The sequence below is a fragment of the Budorcas taxicolor genome, chromosome 5 (assembly GCF_023091745.1).
Source record: "Budorcas taxicolor isolate Tak-1 chromosome 5, Takin1.1, whole genome shotgun sequence".
Classification (NCBI taxonomy): domain Eukaryota; kingdom Metazoa; phylum Chordata; class Mammalia; order Artiodactyla; family Bovidae; genus Budorcas; species Budorcas taxicolor.
The window spans coordinates 111,160,816-111,174,063 of NC_068914.1; the positions used below are offsets into that span (position 1 = coordinate 111,160,816).

General features: G+C 42.8%; 1 protein-coding gene across 1 annotated transcript in view; it reads left to right on the top strand.

The window, feature by feature from the left end:
- Nucleotides 1–13,248, top strand: part of STAB2 (stabilin 2) — a 174,069-nt gene that overhangs the window by 14,232 nt on the left and 146,589 nt on the right. The window contains exons 4-5 of the mRNA XM_052640296.1: nt 9,822–9,907; nt 10,719–10,788. Of these exons, the coding sequence (XP_052496256.1) occupies nt 9,822–9,907; nt 10,719–10,788 (156 nt within the window). The remainder of the gene's footprint in view (nt 1–9,821; nt 9,908–10,718; nt 10,789–13,248) is intronic.

Below are 13,248 nucleotides of genomic sequence, written 5' to 3' on the forward strand. Positions count from 1 at the left end.
GGCAGAAGGGCACTCCCGTTTATCTTCATCTTCCAAACATACCAAACATCTCAAAAGGCTTCCTTCCTTTGGCTCAGGAAAGAGATAAATGCTCTACTTGGCTGTGTATTTCACCTCTCCCATTTTGCAGTGATGACAAGTGAGATCTTGATTATTGCTTTACATTGCTGAAAGGATAAGGCCATTTCAGAGCCACTGACATATGTCCATCCTTCTTTTTGAGGAAGTACAAGCCCTGGAACAGGCTTCTTTCCAAGGCAAGGGCTGAATCCACTTCCTTCTCAATGCCATTGACAAAGACATTCACAGTCAACACCTCTGGGTTACCTTTTAAATTATTTTCATAGTGCCTTATGCAAAATTAGATAATTCAATGATAAACTCTGAAAACTTAGAAAACAAAGAAAAGCACACAGAAAGAACTGATTCATCTTCTAAAATTAGGAATAGGGCAGGAATTCTCCTCGGGGGGAGAAATATGTCATCCTGATGTCAGGAAGATGTTTCTACTCAGGGTTACCTTGCTTCTCCCTCATTAAAACTTGTACAGCCTTATCAAAACTGTGTATGGGAGTCTCTTCTGATAAGCACAAAAACATTTTTAACCTTGAAACTTAATCACATTTGAACAACCAATATTCTGTTTCAGAGGAAATGGATGTTTCAATTTGAACATCCCAGTTCTTTTTTATCCTATTATGAACTTTAGCAGATTTTTGCAAAATCTCAAGAGCATCAGAAAAACAATGTGGGTGTAGGGTTACACAGAAACTCAATTGTTTCCATCTGATTATTTAATATAGAAATGGCCTTGATGCTTTGTGAAGTCAATGTCATCAAATTAGGCACATTTATTTTTTTGCGTCGTGTCACTGCATCTTCAGACTTCTTATCCTTTCCTCTTGTATGTTTCCTGCCATTCACTGCCTGGGTTGCAAATAATGGACTACGTGGATTTGAAAACACTCTGTGAGGCATGTCCTTCTTGGCTGTGAGTGACAAATTCACACTGAGTTCACACGAGGAAGCTAGTTTCACATCAGTTTCCCAGGCAGACAATTCCAGCTAGAGCTGTCAGTGGAATATTCACCATTTTTACAAACCAGGACAGAGTCTCTGTCTAGCACTGTGCAGCAGGCTTTGAAACAAAGACAGTGGCACAAGTGGCCGCCTCTGGAGTTCCTTGAGAGATAAAGTTACAGGGAGGTCCCTGGCCTCTTGCTGGCCAGGAAGTTCATTATCTGCCTTTGAAAGAACAGAACGTCTGATGATTTGCTGACACCTTGTCTGGGTAAGCCTCCTGCGTGAGCAAAGTCACGATGTGAGACCCTCAGAGCAGTGGTGATCACAGGGAAATGTGATAATGACCGAAAATAGCTTTATCAGCTGCCTGAGCCCTCCCCCAAGTTTCAGAAACATGCCTTGAGAACAAATGTTAGAAGAGCTTTTTCAAGGGTGGTTGCTGAGAATGTCAATCCTCACCAACTTTTTTCCTAATGAGGGCCTATTGTTGTTGGTTCAGTTGCTCAGTCGTGTCCAACTCTTCGCAATCCCATGGATTGCAACATGCCAGGCTGCCCTGTCCTTCACCATCTCCGGAGCTTGCTCAAGCTCGTGTCCATCGAGTCGGTGATGCCATCCAACCATCTCGTCCTCTGTCATCCCCTTCTCCTCCTGCCCCCAATCCCTTCCAGCATCAGAGTCTTTTCCAATGAGTCAACTCTTCGCATGAGGTGGCCAAAGTATTGGAGTTTCAGCTTTAGCATCAGTCCTTCCAATGAACACCCAGGACTGATCTCCTTTAGAATGGACTAGTTGGATCTCTTTGCAGTCCAAGAGACTCTCAAGAGTCTTCTCCAACACCACAGAAGGGACCTGAGGTAATAGAAAATGACTTGAGAAGCAGTAAAGAAATGTACAGTTTTAAAATTTGATTTTAAAACCAAACAAGTTGTTTTCACAAATTGTTAAAACATTTGACATAGGACAACAGGTGAGGATTCTCCATACTCTCACACTCCTGCTAGCTTTTTTCCAGAGTTCCTTCCAGGGTTGGCCAACTTACAAAATTCAAGCATTTCTTGAGCCCCTGCTGTATGCTGCTCATAGCCTCCTACATGATAAACCCAGTCTCTACCCACAAGGAGCTCACAGATTGAGAGACAGGGATGCAAAACAGACACACCTGAGAGTCCAGGTGAGAACCCTGGGCCTTTGGGGCCTTTGGGGCCTTTTGCAGCTTGCCCAAGGAGAGCCATCTAGTAACCGCAGAACAGAACAGGAAACAAGGGCCATCTTCTGCAGAGCCCCAGCTACAACCCATTCCTGTCTCCTTGCCCAAATACCTGGTTGTGTTGCCAAGTCAGCTACTGGGAAAGCAGCCTGTCCTCAACGAGCCTGCTCCTGACAAACTTGCTTCCACTGTTAGCTGGGAGCTTGTCACCTGCCTGGAGCTGATTCCTTGACCCCAGAGTCCCCCCTAGTTCCAACCTGGCACTAAGAGGTAATGTGGCTTTACAAAGGTTGTAATCACTAAAGTCAAATTGCCTTTACCACATTCTCCTTCTGAGACCTTGCTAGTTACTTACCTTCCCTGCCCACTTGCCAGATTTATCAAATAACACTAGAGGATACCCAGTTAAGTCAATTGCAGATAAACAACAAATAGGCATACAGTATTTGGGACATGCTTATTCTAAAAAATTATTCATTGTTTATCTGCAATTGAAATTTAACTGGCATCCTATATTTTATCTGGTAAATGAATCCTTTGGTCTCAGTTTTCTCATCTGTAAAACAGAGATGGTAGTGGAAATATGCATGGGTGCTAAGCTGCTTCAGTCATGTCCGACTCTTTGCGACGCTATGGACTGTAGCCCGCCGGGCTTCCCTGTCCGTGAGATTATCCAGGCAAGATTACAGGAATGGGTTGCCATTCCCTTCTCCAGGGGATCTTCCAGACCCAGGGATTGAACTCTCTTGTCTCCTGCATTGGTAGGCTGGTTCTTTACCGCTAGTGCCACCTAGGAAGCTCTGGTGCTACTATGCCTACCTCCAAAGGCGGTGCTGAGGACTAAGGGAGCTGGTACATATAAAGCACCTAGGATGTGCCTGGCGGATAGTAGGCATTCAGAATATGCTCCTTACCAGTTCTGTTTCTGTGGTTCTCAGATCACTGGCTGGCCTCTTTAGTTCAGGAGGTGTGTCTTGGTTTAGTTTTATATTCTAAGCTACTGATCTTGTATACTCTGGCTTGGTGTTAAGGACTCAAAATCTTGAGTTGGGCCTGATTGCAATGGCAACTCCAACACTTACCAGATCTGTGATCTTGGGCAAGTTACTTACCTCTCTGAGCCTGTTTTGTTATCTGTAGCCTGGAAAGGAAGACAAGGATGAGAGCTTCCTGTACAGCTGTGAGAATGAGAGCATACATGCAAACTGCTTAGCAATAATATGTATTCAACAAGTTCTCTCCATCTATTGTTGAGCTGATAACCACCTCCCCACGTAGGACATTTCTGTGCATCTCATTTTTTTATATGGTTTGTGATCCCTTGGGTTTATTATTTTTCTTCCCACCAGTGTCTGCCTTTCTGTGGACCCCATGGGTCACCCTGATGCCTCAGGTCAAAGCAAAGGCCTGCCCTTCAGAAATGTGGGGACAGTAGTCGGTTGGTCTGCTGAAGTTGCTTTAACAGAATACCATAACAACAGACATTTATTTCTCATAGTTCTAGGGGCTTGGAAGTCCAAGTTCACCATGCCAGCAGCTTTTGGTTCCCAGGGAGGGTGTTCTTTCTGGCTTGCAGATGGCTGCCTTCTCTCTGTAGCCTCACATGGCAGAGAGAAAGCTCTGGTCCCTCTTTCTGTTATAAGGGCTCTAGACTCATCATGGGGTCCCCACCCTCATGATCTCATTTAAACTTAATGATGTCCCAAAGCCTCGCCTCCTAGTGTAATCACGTTGGAGGTCAGGGCATTAGCATATGAATTGGGGAACACAGATGTCCAGTCCATAACAGTAGGCATTCACTTTGCCCTTTAGCCTGGTGGGTCACAAGCCACCAGCTGAGATGGCTGGCCAGAATGAGGAACATGCTGCAGAGAAAGCCTCATGTCCCCTGAAGAACATGTGATGCTTAGGCTCAGGAAGACTCCTGGAGACAGCCAATTCCAGCCAGCAGGCGACGCACCCTTAGCCCCGCCATAAGCAGACACTCAATGGGCCCTGCATGGATCAGGCTGCTCATTTCAGAGAAGGAGGCATCTTGAGAAATCAGCCTGAAGCACTGAGGTTGCCATATCAGCACCTCCCTGCACGCAGGCCCTTGAGGACATGAAGGAAACATTACCAGCTTTGAAGATAATTGAGGGCACTTAGTGAAGGTTTAACTAATTCATTAAATGAATGACTTATAAAATATTTAAGCCATTTAAAATAATTATAAGCAATTCATTCAGAGAAGCACAATCACAAGTTCTTAAAGTCAGACCAGGCCCATGTAAATCGTTATCTCTGAGCCCAGAGGCCTGGTGACCTATCTATGAATTCCTCAGTATCCTCATAGGTAAAATGGTGAATATAACCACTCCATAGGGTGAACAGTAATAGTTCACAGTTGTGGAGATTAAATACACTGATGCAATATGTATACAGTGCTTAGCATTCCACCCGAGTCTCAATTGCTAACAACAACACCAACAATAATAATAAAACAGGACAGCACAGAAAGGATAAACAAGTCATATTGGTCTTTCTAGGACCAACATCTGGCCTAGTGGTTTGCTAAATGGTGTTTTGGACCTGAAGAAACACCTCCTGAACATGGATATTTTTACAACTACACTGAAGTATTCAAATGAAAAAATTTAGAGGTTGAAGGTAGGAAATTGTTCCACTTCAGTTCAGTCGCTCAGTCGTGTCTGATTCTTTGCAACCCCATGAATCACAGCACACGAGGCCTCCCTGTCCATCACCAACTCCCGGAGTTCACTCAAACTCATGTACATCGAGTCGATGATGCCATCTAGGCATCTCATCCTCTGTCGTCCCCTTCTCCTCCTGCCCCCAATCCTTCCCAGCATCAGAGTCTTTTCCAATAGTCAACTCTTCGCATGAGGTGGCCAAAGTATTGGAGTTTCAGCTTTAGCATCAGTCCTTCCAATGAACACCCAGGACTGATCTCCTTCAGAATGGACTGGTTGGATCTCTTTGCAGTCCAAGGGACTCTCAAGAGTCTTCTCCAACACCACAGTTCAAAAGCATCAATTCTTCGGTGCTCAGCCTTCTTCACAGTCCAACTCTCACATCCATACATGACCACTGGAGAAACCATAGCCTTGACTAGATGGACCTTTGTTGGCAAAGTAATATCTCTGCTTTTGAATATGCTATCTAGGTTGGTCACAACTTTCCTTCCAAGGAGTAAGTGTCTTTTAATTTCATGGCTGCAGTCACCATCCGCAGTGATTTTGGAGCCCAAAAATAAAAAGTCTGACACTGTTTCCACTGTTTCCCCATCTATTTGCCATGAAGTGATGGGACCAGGTGCCATAATCTTAGTTTTCTGAATGTTGGACTTTAAGCCAACTTTTTCACTCTCCTCTTTCACTTTCATCAAGAGGCTTTTGAGTTCCTCTTCACTTTCTGCCATAAGGGTGGTGTCATCTGCATATCTGAGCTTATTGATATTTCTCCTGGCAATCTTGATTCCAGCTTGTGCTTCGTCCAGCCCAGCATTTCTCAGGACGTACTCTGCATATAAGTTAAATAAGCAGGGTGACAATATACAGCCTTGACGTTTGGAACCAGTCTGTTGTTCCATGTCCAGTTCTAACTGTTGCTTCCTGACCTGCATACAGATTTCTCAAAAGGCAGGTCAGGTGGTCTGGTATTCCCATCTCTTTCAGAATTTTCCACAGTTTATTGTGATCCACACAGTCAAAGGCTTTGGCATAGTCAATAAAGCAGAAAGAGATGTTTTTCTGGAATTCTCTGGCTTTTTCCATGATCCAGCGGATGTTGGCAATTTGATCTCTGGTTCCTCTGCCTTTTCTAAAACCAGCTTGAACATCAGGAAGTTCATAGTTCACGTGTTGCTGAAGCCTGGCTTGGAGAATTTTGAGCATTACTTTACTAGTGTGTGAGATGAGTGCAATTGTGTGGTAGTTTGAGCATTCTTTGGCATTGCCTTTCTTTGGGATTGGAATGAAAACTGACCTTTTCCAGTTTACCATGTGTTTAAAAGCAGCCCTTTCTGGCTGTAGGTTCTTAATTTGTTTTCCTTTCCAGTGAGTATAAACTATGGAAGTAGACTCCCCTCTACGTGGAAGTAAAGTTTAATTATTTATAGGGACATTGACTACTTTTTCCAAATCTGTCATTGAAGAACATGATACGCTAAAGGATTTTTCACTTATGCTTATGTCATAATTTAGCTACAGTAAAATTCTCCTTTTTTGGTGTAAAGTTATACACACTTTGATGAACCTAAACAGTTGTGTAACAAGGACCACAATCAAGATAGAGAACAGCTAGGTCATTCCCCAAAATACTTTTTGTGGTCACGTTCTCCCTCTACCCCCAACCCCTGGCAAATACTGATCTGTTTTCTGTGCCTTGTGTCCTGTGATTGGAATCATACAGTACGTACCTTTGTGAGTCTGGTTTCTCTCACTTAGCATATGCGTTTGAGATTCATCCATGTTACAAGGTCAGCAGTTCATTCTTTTCTAATGTTTCATAGTCCACCATCGTCTACCCAGTTCATCTCTTCACCAGCTGAAAGACATTTGGGTTTCCAATTTGGTGCAACTAAGAATAAAGCTGCTATGAACATTCATGTACAGGTTTTAGTGTAAACATTAGTTTTCATTTCACTTGAGAGTAAATACTTAGAAGTGGGAGTCCTGGATTGTATATTGAATGTATTTTAACTTTATAAGAACTGCCAGACTCTTCCAAAGTGTCTGCATCATTTTTTCATTCCCACCAACAACATGTGAAAGTTCAAATTGCTTGGTATCATTGATAGCACTTGGTATAATCAGATTTTTTTCTTAATCTCAGCCATTCTGATCAGAAGTATTTTATTGCAGTTTGTTTTAATTTCCATGGTTCGTGTGCTTATTTGCTATCAATGTATCATTCAGGTTGTTTTCTTACTACTGAGTTTTGAGAGTCCTTTAACTATTTGAGATATGTCTTTTATTTGGTATATGATTAATAAATGTTTTCTCAAAGTCTGTGGCTTGTCTTTTCACTCTCCAAACAGTACCTTTTGAGGAGCAAGTGTTCTTAAGTTTGGTGATATCAAATATTTCAATTTTTCTTTGAAATATTGCTTTTTGAAAAATTGCTTTTTGTATCACATCTAGAAGTCTTTGCCTAATCTAATATCACAAAGATTTTCTTCTATATTTCCTCCTAGAAGCTTTGTAGTTTTAGGCATTACTTTTAGGTCCATCATCCACTACAAGTTAACTTTAGCATGTGACTCGTGGTCTGAATCAAAGTTCATTTCTTTTTATACAAATATCTCATGATTCCAGCATCGTTGCCTTTGGGCCCTTGTATAAAATAAATTAATCATCAATATGTGGATCTATTTCTGGATTCTATTCTGCTCCATTGATCTATGTGTTTATGCCTTCACCTTAGCACACTATCCTGATTACTGTATCTTTATAGTAAGTCTTGAAATTAAGTAGTGTAAATCTTCCAATTTGGTCATTTTCAAAATTAACTTGGTTACGCTAGTTCTTTCACTTTTCCTATAGAGTCTAGAATCAGTTTATCAATTTCTACCCAAAAACTCCTGCTAGGATTTTAACTAAAATTACAATGAATCTATATATCAGTTTAGGGACAACCTAAAATATTGACTCTTTTAATCCATAACCACAGTGTAACTGAGATTTTTAAATTATTTTTGTCAGTGTTTTATAGATTTCATCTTACAGATTTTGCACAGTTCTTGTTGTAGTCACACCTGAGTTGTGCCTTTGTTGTTAAGCTTACTTATATACTTTTATTTCAGTCATCAGCAGTTTCATGTTAGTTTATAGAAATGTAATTGATTTTTGTTTATGTGTCCTTGTGTCCTGAGAACTTATAAATTCATGTATTAATTCTAATGAATTTTTGGAGATTGTTTTGAATTTTCTATGTGGAAAATCATATTGTCTGAGAATCAAGAAAATTTTCATTTCTTTTCCAATCTGTATCCATTTTGAGTCTTTTTTTCTTACCTTACTGCACTGACCATGATGTATGATGTTTTGTGTACCATTGGATTCAGTGGGCATAATTTTGTTTTCAATTTTTTAATGTTCAATATTTGTTCTAGATTTTAAAGAATTTGCATCTATGTAGGACTTCCCCAGTGGCTCAGACGGTAAAAGCATCTGCCTACAATGCAGGAGACCTGGGTTCAATCTCTGGGTTGGGAAGATCCCCTGGAGAAGGAAATGGCAACCTATTCCAGTATTCTTGCCTAGAGAATCCCACGGACGGAGGAGCCTGGCAGGCTACAGTCCATGGGGTCGCAGAGTCGGACATGACTGAGCGACTTCACATCACTTCATTAGGGATGTTGGTCTGTAATTTTCTTGTGATGTATTTGTCAGTTTGGGGAATCAGAGTAATAATGCTCATTGTATAGAATGAACTGGGAAGTGTTCTCTCTTCTTCAACTTTTTAGAAGAGTTTTTTTATTATTGATATGATTTCTTCCTTAAGTTTGAGATAATATTCACTGGGAATCCATCAGCATGGAGTTTTCCTTGTGGTGAGGATTTTAACTTCAAATTAAATTTCTTAAATAGATACAAGAATATTCAGGTTATCTATTTTCACTTGAATGATCTCTGGTGTGTGTGTGTGTTAGTCAGTCATGTCCAACTCTTTGCGACCCCATGGACTGTAGCCTGCCAGGCTCCTCTGTCCACAGGACTTCCCAAGCAAGAATACTGAAGTGGGTTGCCATTTCCTTCTCCAGGGACTGAACTCAGGTCTCCCAAATTGCAGGCAGATTCTTTACCACCTGAGCCACCAGGGAAGATCTTTGGTAGTTTAGAACAATGAACTTATTCATCTCATCTACATTGTCAAGTTTATTGGCATAAAGTTGTTTCTAGTATCTGCTTATTATCCTTTTAATGTCTCTAAGATTTGTGGCAATGTCTCCTCTCTCATTCCTGCTATATTCTGATGAAAAATAATTTCTAAATGAAAGCATTAGACTGAGATCATCCTGAAGTTACAGAGTATACCTTTTGATCTTGTGTCCCCAGTGTTAATTGAAATCTAGAATATAAGCTCCATGTGGGCAGGACAGCTGGCCTTCCACCAGCTGCCCAGTGCTGCGCTTTCCTCTGAAGCACATCTTGGTCCACTTAAATGTCCAGACACTCACTCCTTGCTAAGCTTGTTCACAGCAGGCCCTGGCTGAAGCACAATGGACCCTGCCTGGTGCCCCACCCATACACAACATAACCATCCCCATGCAAAGACCCACTGACTCATCACCTCCCAGCGGCCTAAGAAGCATAAAACCCTGGGGGTTGTAATGGAGATGAGTTAATTAGTTGATTATAAAGTGAACACCAAATGCTTAAGAAAGGGCAAAAGGTCTGACGGGTCCTAGTACAGTCCCTAACTACATTGTGGTTCTCTCCTGTCCCCTATGTAAGCCTAGATGATGCCTGCAGGGTCTTCAATTATTTCTTATCCCTGGCACCTAGCAGATGCTTCATGCATCTTTGCAGAATGCTTGTTGTGTGCAAGTTCAAATGAATATATCTGCCCTTTGATTCCCCAGAGTGCCCAGGAGGAGCGAGGTCCCCCTGCAGTGGCCGGGGCCGTTGTGCTGAAGGTATGGAAGGAAATGGAAGCTGCTTATGCCAAGTAAGTTCAAAACAGTGTTCTCCTCCTTCCTGACTCTGCTTTCTCCTTACCTGTTGTCCCTCTGTAAACACGCACTGGGTGAAGACTCTAAGAAGCAGCGGTGTTAGTGGGGGTGGGTGGGGGAAGTGTATGCAGTGGGCAGTAAAATGTCACGTTACAGGCTGGGGGACCTTAGAGCAAGTCAGTTAACTGCTCAGCCTTAAGTGAATCCATCTGTAAAATGAATTTAATAATAATACTGAAGCAGTTATACTTGTTGAAAAACTGAGATGAGAACAATGCAGGGCTCTAGAAATTGTGTCATTGTTACCCTTTAAAGTCACCGCTATTAGCAGACTAGTCTTTGGAGTTGTACTCAGACCTGTAGGTGAGCGCTTGGTCTGCCAATTGAGGAATTTCTTTGCTATCCCATGAAAGGGACTTTTTGTAAGCTTCAAGCCTTACACTATGGGAATACAAAGAAATCCTCTGAAAAGAACTGAGCTCAACTGTCTTTAGAAATGCAAAACTGAGAATGTATTCATTTCACCCTTGGGTGGATTTAGGATGTGGCCATCACTGTTGATTCTCTAGTTACACCTTTGAAGCAACTTTCTTCAGAAGAGCTCCAGACTCAGCTCCAGACTGAGTCAAGGAATGAATGTACAAATTATAACACAAAAAAGAGCAAAGAAGAAAGAGAATTTCAGGACAGGCACAAAGGGAAGATCCATTTAAGAAATGAATGCTGACCAGATAGTCAGAAATCTATGGTCTTCATGGGTAACACAGATTGCTTGAGTCTAACACGCTCCCCTGTGGTGTCCTGCAGGAAGGATTCAGTGGAACAGCCTGTGAAATCTGCGCTGCTGACAACGTATTTGGGCCCAGCTGTTCAGCAGGTATGTCTCACTTTGGTGTCGTCAAATGCATTTGTGAAGGTCCAAAGTCAGACATGGCTTATACACCTCAACACCCCAGAAATAAAGTTCCTTGGAGGGGAATGCAGAACAATTCTCCAAACCAGGGCTGCACAGACAAGACAAAGAGTTGACAACAAATCTTTTAAAAGGCAGTCTGAAAGGACAGACAGTACGTCTGTGGTTTTCGGCACTTGCAGGCAGCCACTCACCAGGAATGCTTCCTGACAAACTCAGGGGTTTAGGATTACCTCACTCTAGGCTCCAGGATCCAACATCCACCAGTTGTTTTCCTGCCCAGCTACTCCCTGAGGTCTTTTTAGACTGTGGTCTCAGCACTGACCTTCTCCCCAGGGGCCTCTATATCCACCACAGGTCCCAACACATTCTAACCTATCCCTTCCTTTCTGGAGTCCACAAACACCTGAGGTCATCAGAGGTTCTTGGTCCCATTTTGCAGATTATGGATTTGTCCCCAGCATGGGTTTCTCCACTCTCTCATTGTTGGTTCTCCCCAAAAGCTGACCCACTCTGTGAATGTTCTCATATAAGTAGCATATTTGAGAGGGGACCCAGGGGAACACTAAGAAAGTGACATAGAGGAAATAAAGGGTGTGCTGTCAAGCCAGAGACCAGCGTGGATGACTAGAGCTTAATTCCCTGGGGAACTCTGGAGTCTGCAAAGAACACTCACCTTGGAGTTACCTCACCTGAGAGGAGAGGGAGCCTCGGGGTAGTAGGCAGAATAATGGAACCCCACTCCCTCGCCACCAAAATGTCCACATTCTAATACCATGAACCTGGGGATATATTGCCTTCCATGGCAAGGGGAAATTAAGGTAGCAGATGACAGAGGATGAGATGGTTGGATGGCATCACCGACTCGATGGACATGAGTACAAGTGCCGGGAGCCAGTGTGAGGAATCCCGCCCGTGACAAGGTCATGAGGAAGGAAGCTGACATACGCAAGGCGTGCTCAGACTTCAGGGACCCCTCTGGAAATTCCTAAGCATGTACCCCAACAAAAATCTGCCGGCTTTTGTGCTCTGCTTTTCCACTTTTCTGATATTCTCTGGAAAAAAGCCAATTCAGGGTTTTAGCCTTCTGCATTTGAAAGAGATGTTTCAGTTAAACCCCTCTGATAGCTCTCTAGCCTGCCTAACAGGTTCCCCAGACCTCTTACAGCTTGTGAATTGCTTACAGCCCCCCAACCGCGGGAGGCACAAAGCTTAAAAGCATCTTAAAGATACAGAGCCTTTTCTAAAGAGTTAAAAATTATATTGGTAGAGGGTTTTCACTGTTGACTCAAGGATTGCTGCCAGACCTGCATATTCTTTATCTTTTAGGCACCTGGAAGGATGTTAATGTAAGCAGGATGTAGAAAAAGATACATAGTAGTTTTGATGTTAGCAACACTAGACTTTTGAGTTAATTGCTTCTCTTTTGCTGTAAATCACTGTACTCCCTCTACTTGTTATAAGTTGCTGTATCCTTGCTATGTAAAAATGTAACTTTATTTAGTGCTTTCTGAGAGTGGCACCAGACCTTGGGAAGATCAACACAAATAAGTCTTGTGGTTGACAAACCCTTATCAGAAAAAAGGCTTTAAAATGTTAATTGGCCCTTTTGGCTGGAAGATGATGTAAATTACCTAAGACTTGTGTATACAATTAGGTATGCAGAGAGAAAAGCCTGGTTTTGATAAGAGTCTGGACTGCTAACGCTGCATAACTTTGTGTTACCCATTGATCTCCATGTTTTATCAAAAGTATAAAAGGCCTTCTGAACAATGAAGGATGGGACCAGTTTCTCGGACCAGCTTCTCGGACTAGTCTCGGCCTGGTTTCTTGGGAACCTGGCTCCCCCCGTGTCTTTCTCTCTCTCTTTTTCTCTCCCTTTCCCTCCCTCTGCTCTTTACTTTAATTTCAGGCTGAATTTCCATCTGGGGCGCGGAGGCTCGCCAGGTCTACTTACTTGCCCTGGCTGTTAAGACCCGCGCGAAAGGGAGCTTAAGGCGAGGCACCCTTAGATATTCAAGCGGGCGCCGGTGGCCCAACGTAGATGGTGCAAATTCCTTGTCTGGAATTTTATTGGTCTTCCGTGTAAACCAAGCTATTCAGCCCTCTTCCTCCACTTAATCTTCTTACTGCACTATAGTTTCTTAATCTAATCTTATATCAATCAATAAACAAGTCTTTCCACGCCAACGCCGTCCACCCTTCAAATTCCCTGGATCCACCGGGGCTGGACCCCGGCATATAAGCAAGCTCCAGGAGCTGGTGATGGACAGGGAAGCCTGGCATGCTGCAGTCCATGGCGTCGCAAAGAGTCAGACACGACCGAGCGACTGAACTGAACTGGAATTACAGTTGCTAATCATCTGACTTTACCATGAAGAGATTATCCAGGATTATCCTGGTGGACTCAATGTCATCACAAAG